Genomic DNA, 15,256 nt, shown 5'->3' with positions numbered 1-15,256 from the left:
TTAACTGCACGCACAAACACAGAGACCACGCAAACATTTAACATTCATCACGAGCAAGCTGCTATTTAAATATTTAGCTTTTTGTAAAAATAATGAGGAATTTAGGAATGAAATTTCCAAACACAGGTGCCACCACTGAACACGTGAAGCACTGGGAGCGTGATGTGGCTTCTGTAGCTAGGCTGCTGGGATGGGAATCCTGGGTTCGAATCCACTTTCTCCACTTCATAGGGGTGTGACCTTGGGGAAGTGCCTTCATTGTTCCCAGCCTCAGTTTCCTCTTCTGTAAGTTGGGGATAATACTCCCCATTCACAGAGTGGTGGTGAGGATTAAATGAGTTAACAGTGTAAAGCCCTTGGAACCCTACCCGGCATATTGGAAGCACTCGTGCATTTTAAGAGCTGTCACCAACGTCTTCCTCTTCGCTCTCATCCAGAGCATCTGCGGGGAGGCAGAATTCACAAGGCGATGGAGAACAGCTGCTCTGGACCTACACCTGCTTCCGAGTCCTGGCTTTGCCAATGGCTACCTCTGTGTGTAATCTTCAAGCAGTTTACTTCACGCCTGTAGCCTCACTTTACTCATCTGTGCAATGGGGACTCATACTAACTACTCTAGCGGAGCGGGGAGGGGTACAGGGTGGGATGAGACGCATGCCGAGCGCTGGGCCACAGCGCTTTGTGCCCTCGGCGAAGGGTGGCTCTTGACATCGCCAGTTCATTTCGGTGGTGACTGCCACGCTGCGACCTTAAGGGAGTCATTCCACATGTCTTGGCCTGAGTTTGCTCACCTGTAAAAGGGAGACCTACCTCACAGGGTTTGTGGTGAGCATCACACTGAAGAGGGGCTGAGAGGGTGTTGGAACGTGTCAAGTCCTCGGCGACCACAAGCCAACGGGCTGAGGGCGGCCTCCTCACTCAGTCGGGGGCAAGCGCCGGGCCGACGGCGCCGGGAAGCCCAGCACTGCTTGAGCGTGTCCTGCGTGTGTGGTTACTTACTGTTGTTTTGGGAAACTAGGCCCTTGGGCTAGAAAACACATTTAGCCTCTTTCTCCCTTCTTTAGTCTTTGCCTCGCGCCCCAAGATTTCAAATGGAAAACTTTATCAGGATGTGCCCGGCTTCTTTCTGAGACTTCGTGTATTGATTCTGCTAAATGGGAGCATGTAGCCACATTCTGTCTGGTTTCTGCACACAGTCCCCGCCCTTCGGATACTTCTACGCCCCACACTGGTGCTGGGCGAGGTCCCCCTCCCCCAACACGCTCTGGGTGCGTGCCTCTCAGCCCATCCCGTTTACCCCACAGAGTGAAGCCACATTCTCTCCCCTCCATCCTTTATATGGTCTTCCACCTTCACTTCTTAAAATCCCACACCTCTCTGGGTCACACAGCACTCCTGTTGGAAGTACGTCTGACTGGAGGCAAGAGAGGGTGGTTCTGAGGGAAGGCAGCCCCTGGGAGCAATTCCACGCTGCTATTTTGTTTTGCTAGTCTTGGGCTTACCAGTTATTTCCAAGAGCCCAGGGTTGTCCGCCAGGGGGCATCACAGCTTTGAGGGTCCAGAGAGGGTCATTTTAGAGGGTCTCACAAGGGATGAGGGTAAGGAAGCCACTTGGCATAGTGCCCGGCCATAACAGGCACTTGAAAAGTTTTTTCATAAACCATTTTGATAAAGTGCTTTCTTCTATGACTGCTGTTGCATGACAGATTTAAAACAGGATTTGGGCACAGAATTTAGACAAAAAAGCCCCAGGTTTGATCCTAGGCTCTGTCAACAACTGATCAAATGAACTTGGACATGGCATTTCATCTCTCTTGAGTCTCAGTTTTCTTATCTGAGAAATGGGCTAACAACAGCCAACTGTCACAGTTGCTGGGATACCTGCAAGGATGTTTCATAAAATGGAACAAGCTTTATAAATTTAAGTCATCACGTCACTTCTTTGCAAAGTTGTGACTCGGGCTGATTTTTCCCCATCCCTGTTATACCCTATATTTAACCAGACTTCTGGGTGAAATTTTTTTGTCAAGGTGATTAGTCACTTAATTACATTATATAATTAGTTCAGACTGATCCTGGAGAATTAGTGTGATGTCTGACTTACAGTATATATAGTTTTGGTACAAATCATGCATTTATTACTCTCCAGTACATTATTTAAAATAGTTATACACACACACACAAAGCAGCAGGCACAGATATAGAGAACAAAATAGTGGTTACTAGCAAGGAGAGGGAGGGGGAGGGGCAATATAGGGGCAGGGGATTAAAAAAGGGTCATCATGGGATTCTATGAAATCACGTGTATGAAACTTTTGAAAATTGTAAAGCACTACAGAATTTTTAAGAAAAATTTAAACACTACAGTTAATACAAGCAAATGGCGGTCATTTTGCCGAACAGAAGTCTAGAAAGATCTCACTTTAGATCTATGAAAAGTTCCTTTATGATGAACATGGAAGATACTAAAAAGGAAACGGATATTGCTAACGTGTTTGAAAACATTTCGTAGCCTCTTAGGTATTACCCTGTTTACCAACTGGTATAACAATCTTTTTTTTAAATAGCTAGCGGATAGCTTAGTATTAGCATAGCTTATTATAATTATGGATTAGAACAGCCTGGATGATTAGGGTTTACTGTTATATGTGCTAAAATCGGTAAAATACCTCGTGGTCCATTAATGGCCAGGCGATTCCTATGTATCATCACTATCGAAACCTGTGTCCATCGTCACGGCTCATCTAGTCAATGGCTACCATCCTCATTAACAGCCCACTCGGTTGAATTGATTTTTGTCCGTGGAATGTGATACACATTGCTTCTGTTTACTCTTTTGTTTTCCACGCTACTTTTATCGCATCTTTTGAGTACCCTAAAATCAACACGGGCACAAAGCACCATTTGAAGATCCACTGACTTAGGCCAGACAGATGTGTAGCTTCAGGCATACCGCAATCCTGTGATACAAGGCACTTCGAAACAGAGGGTCTGAACCCCAGAAATTCTCATTTCCTATGTTGAGTGGAGGATACATGAGGTGATGGTAGACTAATTTTGGTCCCTATTGCCCACCATGACATGGCCCCCTAGCCTCCCTCCCTGGCACTGGCTACTCCTGGAAGGGGTAGCTAATCCATCACCCACACAACACCCAAGGTGGGAAAGGAGAAGTGTCCTCTGTCTTCAGCTAGTCCTAGGGCACGTTCCCTGGATAGGTTCTCCTGTTCTCAGGACAGGCCCACAGGTATAAAAGTTGGATCGTTTGAATAAGAAGGATCTTCATGAACTGCATTAGATTTGAGCAAACACTTTAAACAGAACAAGTGCTTAGCAGTACTCCTGGTCTACGTAAAAGGTTTCCATTCCCCAAGACAAACACAACTGCATTCTTCTTTTAGAAATGCAATGGACTTGTGATGCAGAAGCAGAGTAAATGGTTTTAAGCATCCTCTTGTTAATAGGACAAGTATATAAGTATAGAGACGACAACTGAATGCCTCTCACTATCTACAGCCATGAGCCGACTGGCACCTGTCACTATTTGTTTGCAACTAATAAGCTAAAAACACAGCACACGATCTGAACTGCAGTGGCAGAGCCCTGGGTCGGTTCTCAGCAGGAATATGGGGAAGACGCAGTAACAGATCAACTGAAAATTGGGCCTTTCCATGCAGTCAGATCTGGGTTACCTGGCCTTTGGGGAGCATGCGATATTGTTGAGGGGTTCAGGTAAAATTGAACATTTAAGGAAGCCACGTCATGACAGCTCATTGTTCTGGGTAGAAAATGGAGTACAGTGCACTGCACATTTCTTTCTTTGATAAACAAGGTATACGGAACAGGATGTGCCTTTTCCTGATGACTCCAGGTTATCTTCCTGAACATTAATCATCCTACTGAGCTGTAAGTACCGCAGTCTCCTCCAAAGGCCGCCGAGGTGGGGAACATTCAACAGTGCCCTGAGTGCCCCCGTCTGCTGGAATGTTCTAGAATGTTCAGCTTCTTTCTTCTCCCACTTAATTTCTGTTCTCCAGGGCTTACTGCCACTTTAATTTATGTCACCATTCCTAACCTCTGCCATTTATCTTGTGTACATCTCTGCCATCTTCTACCTGTTTTCTCCTCCCACCCAGCTTTTTCAAGATTACAAAGCTTTGAAATACACAAGAAAATATCGAGAATAGTAAAACAAATACCAGTACATCAACTTCCCACAGTGAACAAATGTTTCTTTTATTTTTCCTACATCTTTGCTTTTTATTTCTTACTCAGAGCTCTGGCAGTCTTTGGCTTATATAGATATCCCCCAGCCAAAGAGAGCATTTTTTTTTGACCTTATTCTTCCCTTTTCTCCTTTTTATGTGGGGGCAGATTACATTGTGGTTTACAACCTCTTTGAGTAATTCTCATTTTAGATTCCTAAGCATTAGGTAAGTGGGTTCTTACTGTTTAATGTGATTGTATTGGGAAATTAAGTTAGAGTAATGGGAAGCAGTTACAGAGAAATATAGGAACATCTAAATATCAAGTGGATAAATTCCCTCTGGGACAAACCTAGGGAAGATTCTCATTTCTGCAGGCCTTGTGTTTGAAATGATATCCCAGAATCAGATGTACACGATCTGCAAAAGACACTGTCTTCCTAAAGTTTTACTGCCTTGAAATGAATAATTCCACTATAATGAATATCATGAAATTTCATAACAATTGAAACACCAAATATATGAATGAACAAATAAGTAAAGGAGAAGGGAGAACTCTTTCTTACAGGAGAATCCCAATTAATAAATGAAGAAGAAATAATGGAATTAGACAAATTGTCATTTTCAATCATCACAGTAATAATGGATTCAGGCAAGAATCATCAATGAATACTAAAACGATGGGGCAAAAGGGCAATAAGAGAGTTGTGAAGTGACTTTCCACAAATTACTTATTGACTATAAAAGGACAAGCAGTAACTTTTGGATGGATACATTTGGAGAACATTGCTTAGCATTAATAGTGACAAAAGTCAGTGTGAACCTTGCCAAGAAAGGGACATCACATGCCGCCTGATACGATGCACTAAGGAGGACATGGAGTCACTCGTGTCGTTCTCCTGCCCACAATGCAGAGCCTCGATCTAAACACTAGAGAAACCCCCAATTGAGAGATTTCTACAGAATAACTGATCAGTACTCCACAAAACTGTCCAGGTTTGGAGAGTCAAGGAAAGGCGAAGGAATGCACCAGGTTTAAGGAGAACAAGGTGACATGACAACTACATGCAAAAGGAGATCTTGCAGTGGATCATGTTCTAGAAAAAAACTGACTTTTGGGACAATAGGCAAAATTTGGATATAGACTAGAGATCAGATAATGGAAACATATCAGTGCTAAATTTCCCAATTTTGTCAATTGTATAATGATTATATTAGAAAATGTCCTTGTTACTTGAAAATCTATACTGAAGTATACGCATGGCTTTGGTAATTGACATTCATATGGTTTAGATAAAAAATTGTGTGTGTGTGAGAGGCCGTGTGCACACACTAAAGATAAAGTAAATATATAAAAGATAAAGTAATATATAAAATAAATATATGAAATATATAAAGTATATATAAAAATACGTAGAGATAAAGTAATACGGTAACAATTGGTGAAAGACATCGAAGAGTTCATTTGTTACTCTTGTATCTACTTTTTCATAAGGATGAAATTATTTCCAAATCAGAAGTCAAAATTGAAAAAGCACCATGGAATCCTTTCATCATACGCTGAGCTTGGGGTGAGGGACGAAGAGAAAGGAGATCCCAGCTGAAAGAATTCGGCGGGGGCCGGTGGGAGCCCCACAGGTAATTTATCCCACAACGTTAACATGAAACATGCCCCAACTCTCACGTACCTGAACATACAGATACTCAAAAGCAACTGGATCTCTCCTTAAAAGGTCAATCGGATCCTTTGGGACAAAGCTAATTCGGAAAAGACACCGCATTTTATGGGAGCTGGGCCGCTGTGTCACCTGAAAGAGAAAACCAATCACAAGAATCGTTCAGTGCTGGAGGAAATGGCTGAGGGGCAGAAGCAAAGGCAGCTTTCTTTTGACACTGAGGAAGGACGTGGTTGAAGTTCTTTTAGCATCTGTCATAGATACTCATTCCCTGAAACCTGTACCTACCTGTGACTGAGGAGGTCATGTTCCCCTAAAGCAGGCTCTGAAATGAGGGACTTAAATAAGGAAGTGCTCCCTGGAGAGACCACTGGGGGTGTCAAACAAGGGCACCAGCACAGGTCAACCCAGCACGGGTGGTTCCAGGCTGTCCTGAGGGAGACTCCGGTGGGAAACGTACATCGCGGAGCCGCTGGGAGCACGGATCAGTCATGGGTTTTGGGCTGTCCCGGGGGATGTGAATTTCCAGGTGTGGACAGGATGGGCGGCAGTGGTCAGAGGGCAGTCCTCTGGGAGAGATCTGCAGATGCTGGCGGTTGTGACAGCCGCACACTCAGGCAAGGGTGAGGGTGGGGGTGCAGAAGGGGACCCGAGGGAGAGCACAGAAGCTGTCTACTACAGTTCATTACTGCATATAACACTGCTATGCCTTTTTTCCTAAATGAGACTCCAGAATGACTGTAGCAGTGAAAGTATTATCAGCCTTTGGTGACATCCATTTGGAAAGTAGGAAGACAGAATTTGGGGCCTGTTCACTAAACGTGGAGTCCACAAGTTTCCAAATTACCCCAACTTCTGATATCATGACATTGTTCAAATCGTTCAAAGGAGCTTTGAATACACCACGCGTTATTCAGGGTTAAGGACCATGGATCATTCTGATTTGTTTTCCTTTTTCCCAGCACAGTATGTGCCAGCTGCTAGGTACTAAGTTTCTTAATTCTTTTTGCAACAAAAGGGATTCAGTCAATGAACAGTAGGTACTTAATACACAGCTGAATGAACTGGACTTCAAGAAACAAGGTAAAAGCTCTTCAATTTTCCTTAAACAGGTCAACACGATGAAACTAAAACCAGGCAGCATGAACCTACACGAAAGTTCTGTGCGCTTGTGTGTACTTTTTAATGCTCTTGTATGTGGTTTCATGTACTTGTAACTACTTTTATGCAGGGGGCAAATCAGGCAAAATAAAAACGTCTGTGAACCGCAATTTAAAAGTTCCAAATAAAAATAGTAACAGCTTTGTTCAGTCCCCAGCATACACACAAGTGCGTGCATATACGTACGTTCTTAGACTTTGTATATAATCTTAGAGTTTACATTGCTAACTTTGTTGACTAGAGGAATTTCAATGGGAAAACGTACCCTACTTTTAAAGGTACATTGGGCACCCTGAGAAGTAGTAACGCGGAACCAGCTTTCTGGCTGCGGCCGGATTGCCAAGCTGAGTGAACGCAGGGGCCCGTGGGCTCTGGGCTGCTCATCACTGGCCGATGGTGAAGCAGACCAGGAAGCAGGAAGTGTGGGAACCTAGGAGGCCAGCGGTGCGGGCGGGGCGGCCGCTGCGTTTCACAGTGACGTCACAGGGTGTTTTTGTCAGCAGGTCCGCTGTGATGTTAGAAAGTCAGGTATCACTGTATCGCTGGCTCCTTTAATTACTGGTTAGAATCTGTCCTGAATTTTCTGTAAGTCTTGAGTCTCTTTCTATCATTGGTTAGTTATACTAGTTTTGGGAAATAAATGAATGTAATGCAAAAGGCTGCTTTAGACTCATTAGAAACGGTAGTCCCTAAGAATAACAGCCCCTAAAATAAGCAAACCCCCCCCCCCAATTTCTCGGAAACTTTAAGTAGTATGTAAATAACAGTATTATTTTCTAGACAGAAGTTTAGCATCAGTGGAGGGGAGGGCAGAGCTCAGTGGTAGAGCACATGCTTAGCATGTGGGTTCCATCCTGGGTTCAATCCCCAGTCCCTCCATCAAAAAAAGAAGTTCAGTGTCAAATTGCCAGAAATGCAGGTAGACTCGCTTAAAAGTTCTTTGGGCGTTTTCATCACAGTTACATGTTTTAAAATAATTTTTGTTATTGGACCAATTTCTTACACTTACTCCTCTCTGTCATGCCTATAAATATTTTATTGGTCAAGTGTTTCCTGTATATTGAATTCAAAGGCATACAGTCAGTTCATTTCAGGATATTGAAACAATCAATTTTCTTTTCTAGAGATAACACTTGAGTCTCAGTGCTTTGCTTTTAGTTCTGATTAAAGACAAAATAAAGCCTCTTCTAGAAAGATAAGGGAAGAATCATGGTTAGAGGCTTTCTGTTGCCTTTTAATGTTTTAATAGAAATTTAAAAACTAGAAATCAGCTCGGAATGAGAAGCGATGGTTACTTAGCACCAGAAGAGACTTTGAAATCAAGAAGAGCTACGTTGGCATAAAGCTTTCCGAGAGGCTAGGCGGCAGCCAGAGGTTCAGAGGGAAAGCAGAACGAGAGCTATCACAAAGCTGTGGGCGGGGGCGCTAGGCTCATGCCAATTTTCCCATTTCCCCTCCCATTTCTCTCCCAGGATTTCTGAATATCACCTCCCAAATGAACCACCTGCATCCAAATCTTTGTCTTAAATTCAGCTTCTGGAGGAACTCAGAGCCAAACGCTGACCTTTCACATGTGGGATTCTGTGTATCAGGGGCTGCCCCCCTGTAACAAAGAATAAATAACTCATTTTCCAAGTGTATTTTGGCACAGGTTAAAATAATAAACAATCATTGGGCATGATTCAAAATATCTATAGGTAGATTTAAACTTGACAAAAGTAATAGGCTTTTAATTATGCGACAACCAAGAAGCACTGGAGTGTGATGACACTTTCTGCTACTCCATCCACCTGGGGGTGCTGTGACTCCCTGCCTCTCCTCCTGAGGTCCTCTCATGCCCTTCAGTAAAGTTCCCTCTTCAATGAATTCTCCTACACAGGGAGAACTTGTTGAGATCCTTTATACACCCAACAAAGACTCTGCTTGTGCGGAATCACAATGAAATTCAGGACGCCGTACTGAATCCAGCAGCCAAGCAGCTCGCTTGTCTCCCAGAGAACAGGTGGGGGTGGCATCTTGGTGACCAGGAGCATGGACACATTGGTGGCTCACATACTTAGAGAGGGCAGACTGGGACAGGGATTTCAGGCTTCCAAAAATAGTCTGAAGCAGGCACTAGGAATTTAACTAAATATGATTTTGGCTTAATTTAAATAATCTCACAAAGCATTTCTTTTTAATAGTTTCTAGAGCTTGATCATCAAAACAGGTGAATAAGCCATTACCATAAGATAAAATATACTTCTGCAGAGCCATATTCCCAATGAGTCACTGCTGAGTCTTTGACAATCCTGTCTGTGTGACCAACTGACAGTCTATGAAAAATTGACAAAAAGGAAAACATCACCTTGAGGTGTAAAATCCATTATGAATGCGAGCACTGCCTTTAGTGGGGCTGCCCTGGGCTGCGGTGAAGGCACTTACAGGGCTCACAGACAGCGGAGCTCTGGGCCGGGGGGCCTCTGCTCTCACCGGCAGCGGGAACACCGGGGAAGTAATTCACACACCTGAGTTAGAGTCTCCTGTTCGTGAAGCAAGAGCAGCTTCGTTCCGGCCCCTTCTGTCCTCTGCTCCAGCATGAGGGAGAAGTGTTCGATGCCTTTGATGGAGAGCTTCTCTTGAAGGGTTAAGATGACATCCTTACAGAGGAAACAATGACAAGATGCCATCAAAATCAAGGTAGCCGGCTTGTGGAGTTTACCATAACCGAGAAGTGTTATACAAATGGCCTTCAGATCTTAACATTTTTGTACCTTTGATTAATTCTAAAGCTTGATGCTCCAAAGACCCCCCAAAGATACAGAAATGAGGCCGTCCCTCTCTTCTTGCCCTTATCCTGTCCCCTCCGACCCCAGATATTTATGGAGTTTAGAAACAGAGAGGCAGCCAGGTGAATGGATGGAAGAAGAGCTTGCTTATCACCTAAGGTGTCAGAAAGCACATCAGAAGACTGTGCAGTGTAGTCAGCTCAGTTCCCCCTCTTCTAAATGCTGCGGCAACTGCACCACCCCTGCAAGTGGTCTACCCCAGGGTTTTGTAAAGTACTCCCTACATGCCAAATCCAGCCCACCGCCTGTTTTTATAAAGAAAGTTTTATTGGAACACAGTCATGCTCATCTGTTTATGTACTGTCTATGGCTGCTCCTGGACTCTGTATCAGCACAACGGGGCCAACAGAGACTGTGTGGCCTGGGAAGCGATCTGGCCCTTGACAGAAAAAGCTTGCAGTTGCCTAGCCTACCCCTCCGTAAGAGCACGTGGGAATGATAAGGAATGTGGGCTCTGGAAACAGTCTGGCTTCCACTCTGGCTCTACTGTGTATTTGTTGGCAAGTTACTTAACTTCTAGGTATCTTAGCGTCCCTACCTGTCAACTGGGGATAACTGTAATACCTGCCTCGGAATAGATACCAGGTAAGGAGACATCCTTACAGAGGAAACACTGACAACATACGATCAAACTCACTAATGGGCACATAGACACTAATGGATAAATGAACTCATACATAGAAAGCATTTAGTCTAGCACTGTTTGGCACGGAGTCAGGACACTATCACCATCTACATATATTAGCTTTTATTTTAAATATCTGGGGAAGGTAGAATGAGCAAGCTTTGTCAGCAATCCTTTACAGGGTTAACTATCAATGATCAGAAAGGCATTCTACACACAAGCCCAAGTTCACAGCAACACAAACTAATGTTCTCAACCATTACTTTTTCCATGTACCTGAAAACTAGTACATGGTCTCTCTTCAAAGATAATCTTCAAGGTGCTAAACATCCCACAGAAAAGTGGTTTCAGTCCAGGGAAATTTTGCCCCACAGCAACATTTGGCAATTTCTGGAGACATCTTTGATTGTCACAGTGGGACTGGGGAGTCAACCGGCAACAGGGGATGCTGTGAAGCATCTTACGACGCACAGGACAGCCCTCACAACGAGGAATTATCTGGTCCAAAGTATCAACGATGTCAAGAAAGAGAAACCCTGCCATACAAGGATTTTTTTTTTTAATTGATCTTTCTGAGGTTTTGATTCTTCTCTGTGGACCTTTTTCAATTTCTTCTGACTTCTTTAAAACAAAGCACCCAAAAGAATCATTTGACAGAAATTCCTTGACTGTTGCCTATCTTGAATTTCATAAAAAGACACCCGGTTTCATAATTTTTGCTCAAGGCCCAGAAAAGAGAAAACAAAACCAGCCTTTGTGTGGCAACGCATACTTTATAAAACATTCTCCTGGGTCACCAGGGAGGACTCTCGGCAGCCGTGGTTTTTCCCTATTGCGACTTGGTAAGCAAGAATTTTGGCAATTTTTATTAAACCGTGTCACCGCCCTTTCATACCTCTCCTATTTCTATTTTACGCCTATGTGCTTATGTCTATTGTGATAATCAGGCCGTTAGGAACAAGATAAGGTCACTTTAATTTGACGTGAACTCTCTGTACCGCTCCCCCGTCTTCTCATTGTCATCTGCCATCCTTGGGGAAATCAAACTTAGTCTGATGTGGGTTCCTATCATAAAGAGGCCAGAGGGAATTAACAATAGGGCTCACCTTTAAATTTTGATTTATTTCTGTTAAGAAACCATTAAGATGCAAATCTTTACCAGTATCTTTGGATGGGTAAGGGGTCCAATGGCAAGGAGATTTTGGACCAGTTGGTATCACGGAACAACCCCTAGTGTCAGAGGGAGCTGTAATAACGTAGCTCTGAGGTCAGGGGTCTTCAAACTACAGTCTGGCCCTTTCATTTCAAACCTGGCCATGGCCATTCATTTACATATTATCTGTGTAGTGAAGGATTAGTCTTGCCTAAAGAAAGGTTTGCCTCTTTGCTCCTGGCTCTTGGCCTTGGAGTGTCCCGTCTGATAGGGGTGTCTTGTTGGCCACGGGGGTCTTGGGCTACACTGGAGAGTCTATGCTGGCGATAGGACTTACGGTGGGGACCTTGGGCCATTTGGTAAAGTTCATCTCTGGAGGGGCGGGATGCTAAGGTCAGCCATGCAGGTGGTCAGCTGTGTCTAAATGGTCAACTCCCAATAAAAATTCTGAACACCGAGGCTCGGGTGAGCTTCCCTGGTTGGTGGTACTCCATGCATATTGTCACACATCGGTGCGGGGAGAAATAAGCACTGTTGCCTTGACTCTCCTGGGGGAGGATGGCTGGATGCTCCTCGCCCGCGCTTTGCCGCCCTGAGCACCTTTTTCTGATGTTGATTTTAATCTGCAGGCTTTCGCTGTATTAAACCGTCACTGTGAGGACAACAACGTGCTGCGTTCTGGGAGTCCTTCAGGTGAATTGCTGACAGTGAGGGTGGTCTTAGGACCTCCTGAATCCACTTGTCTCTGGCTGCTTTCGTGATACAACAACAGTCTAGTAGTTGCAACAGAGAGCAAATGGCTCACCAAGTCTGAAACACTGACTCTCCAGCCCTTTCCAGGAAAAGTCTGCTGAACCCTAGGTTAGTTGATGAATACTTAAGAGTAACATTTCACCATAAATTGATTTTGAGTAGGAATAAAAGCAAAAGGACTTTTCCAGTCATCACCACTGAAAATTAGCAGTCTTGTACAAAGGAAGTTAATATTTCATCTGCAATGATTTGAGGATGATTTCAATGCTCCATCATCAATTTAATACTGTCTGCTCTGTTACCTGCTAATTCACTACCTATTTAAAGCAATTCAAAACAAGCTGCTTGGGCTATCACGGCAGTATGTAAGAGTGCACAGTGAGTGGGCCTTTGCAGAAATGCTTTTACTCACAAGGTCTGTGCTGATTAATTGAAAAAAAAAAGGAGAATGAGGGGTTGACTAGTGATAGACATTTTTAATACAAAGTTGATATTCTCTTGATACATTATTGTACAGCTCATCACTAGCTACCTTTTTTTTTTAACCTCAATAAAATCTTTCATATTGTGCCATTTGAAGAAAGCCTATTTTAGGCTGATGGAACATTAGGGAGCAATCAATTTCTGAACACACTTTTGTCCAATAAAAAACAATATGCACTTCTTTTTCCCCCAGGAAGGAACATGGGGGGAAAGAATGCATATGCTTTGTTCTAATATCCATTAGGGAGAACTCACCTGCGGCTCTGAATTAATAGGATGGCTTTGTGACGCTTCCTTTCCACCCCTTCGCCTAAGAAGGAGGCCTCAGTTCTGACTTTTCATGTATCATTTCCATGAAAGTGGTTCCAGCAATGAAAAATAAATGTCATCTTTACATAATTCTACCCCTTGTTTTCACTGGATACCAAAGCAGCATTCAATTAACAGCTAATATCTTCATCGTCTCGGTGGCTGCCACTGCTTGGGAAACCACGCTGGCTTTGGGCGGGGTGCCAAGCCTTCTTGGTGACAGTCACGTGATTTTAATTAAGCAGCAGTTGCATGAACACGACTTGTCCTATAGTTCACGACTGACGGCATATTGTATTGTTTTGCAACACACACATACACACACAGCAGAACCTTCTTAAACTTTTTGTTTGGGTTTGTGTTTAAGTATTCACACGCTACCTTATTTGCCAGTGACATTTTTCATACAAGTTGGTAATAAAAAAATCTCAGAAAAAATTTCAGCACTAAATGGGTAGTTCTGAAGGAAGGTGCTGCCACACAAGACTCACGGTGGGACCCCCGTGCCGTACCTGGCAGCGTCCAGGTATGCAGCTCGGCGGGTCCTCTTACCTTTATGGAGGTGCTGCAGTCAAAGCGGAATGATTTGGTCTGCCCATTTTCCAGATAGACTTTCAAGACATTTGGCATAAAAAGAAGTGAATTATCCTTAACAGTTTCCTATGTAACCAAAACAAATAAACAAAAACAAAAACCAAACCAAAACAAAACAAAACAAAACGAAAAAAAACAGAGAGAGAAGGGAGTGGAAGTCAGTCAAATTAGAATTCCACTCTTTGCAGAAGCAGCACATATCTGCAATTAATTCTAATCACAACATAAAAAAAAAAAATCAAACTCTCTAAGGCCAACCAAAGTATCCCCTTGGTGATATCTGAGTTCAGGTGTTCACAACAAAGTTCTTTCCTAGTTGCAAATAACTCAGTTGATTCAAATAAAAGATCTTTTCCCATCAGAAAATCAATCAGATGAGGTGTTTTTTTTTTAATTTAAATCCAAGTTTCCCATTGGGAAACACAATTACAGAAATAATTCCTTTGTAATTAAACCACAGTATTTGGGACCACAGCCCAGACTTCAGCAGAGCAGCATGTCTTGAGGAGAACGAGGACCAGCAGTGATGATGGTGTTGTTTCATGCAATGTTTCATCTGATGTTACGTGATATTTCATGTGATGTGTTTCATGTGATATGTTTCACGCTTCATGTGATGTTTCATGGCGGAGGTCATGATGGCGAACCACAAGCATTAACAAGGTTCAAGTTTAAAGTAATTTAGTGAAGTGATTTTTTTAACCCATTTAGAGATGTTCCTTAAATTCGAAGGGGGCATATGAGGAACAGGTTACTGTGTGAAAAGAATAAAATATAAAATCTATAACAAACAGATCATAATATAAAAATAAGTCAAAAAGAGATGCTTGAAACAGAACCAAAAGGAAACAAAAGAAAATATTCCTTTGAATTTTCTCCTTAACCAGAAGTAAGGAGAGATGAAAGGGGGAGCAAGAAGACATGCTGGGTAAGTTCCTTGAATCCTTGGAGTGGATTGCATTCCTCACGTGTAGTGGGTCATGAAGTCCCAGGAGTGGCGAGGAAGTCAGCAGTCATGAAAGCATAATAAGTGCCTTGTTTTACTGATGAGGAAACTGAAGATGAGCTGTCCGGAGATTAGCTAACATCCTCCAGCTGGTCCAGGAGACTCCAGTCCCTAAGTAGGTCCACAACATGCTGGCCCATGCCTTCCACTCCGTCCGTTTCTCTCTCCGACTCCCCTGCCCTCCGCTCTTCTCCCGTGTCTTCGCACAGGACTTTCCTGCTACCTATTTCATGGACTTAATGTGGCTCCAAGTCTAGAAGGAAGGCTATCCAATGACTCAGAAGAGCAAGAGCAGACTAGAAAGGAAGCTGGTCACAAAGGCTGAGGGGCAGACCCGAGACCGAACGGCCCTGCCATGCCCAGGCCTGCGGTGACGCAGTGAGGCCACAGGAGATGACCGACCCCCAGAGCGGTCCCCACATACCAGCTGCCTCGAATGAGTTGTTATATCTAGGGACAAAGT

At 43.6% G+C, this 15,256-nt stretch overlaps 1 protein-coding gene across 2 annotated transcripts in view; it reads right to left on the bottom strand.

Moving 5' to 3' along the window:
• Positions 1–15,256, bottom strand: part of FRMPD4 (FERM and PDZ domain containing 4) — a 486,033-nt gene that overhangs the window by 19,246 nt on the left and 451,531 nt on the right. For both annotated transcript variants that reach the window (XM_074359181.1, XM_074359180.1), the window contains exons 7-9: positions 13,746–13,853; positions 9,550–9,681; positions 5,894–6,013 (exon numbers count right to left, since the gene is read on the bottom strand). In XM_074359181.1, coding sequence (XP_074215282.1) covers positions 5,894–6,013; positions 9,550–9,681; positions 13,746–13,853 — 360 coding nt within the window. The remainder of the gene's footprint in view (positions 1–5,893; positions 6,014–9,549; positions 9,682–13,745; positions 13,854–15,256) is intronic.

Source organism: Camelus bactrianus, chromosome X (genome assembly GCF_048773025.1).
Source record: "Camelus bactrianus isolate YW-2024 breed Bactrian camel chromosome X, ASM4877302v1, whole genome shotgun sequence".
NCBI lineage: Eukaryota > Metazoa > Chordata > Mammalia > Artiodactyla > Camelidae > Camelus > Camelus bactrianus.
The sequence above is the reverse complement of the archived record's forward strand: the minus strand, read 5'-3'. Positions and strand labels throughout refer to the sequence as shown.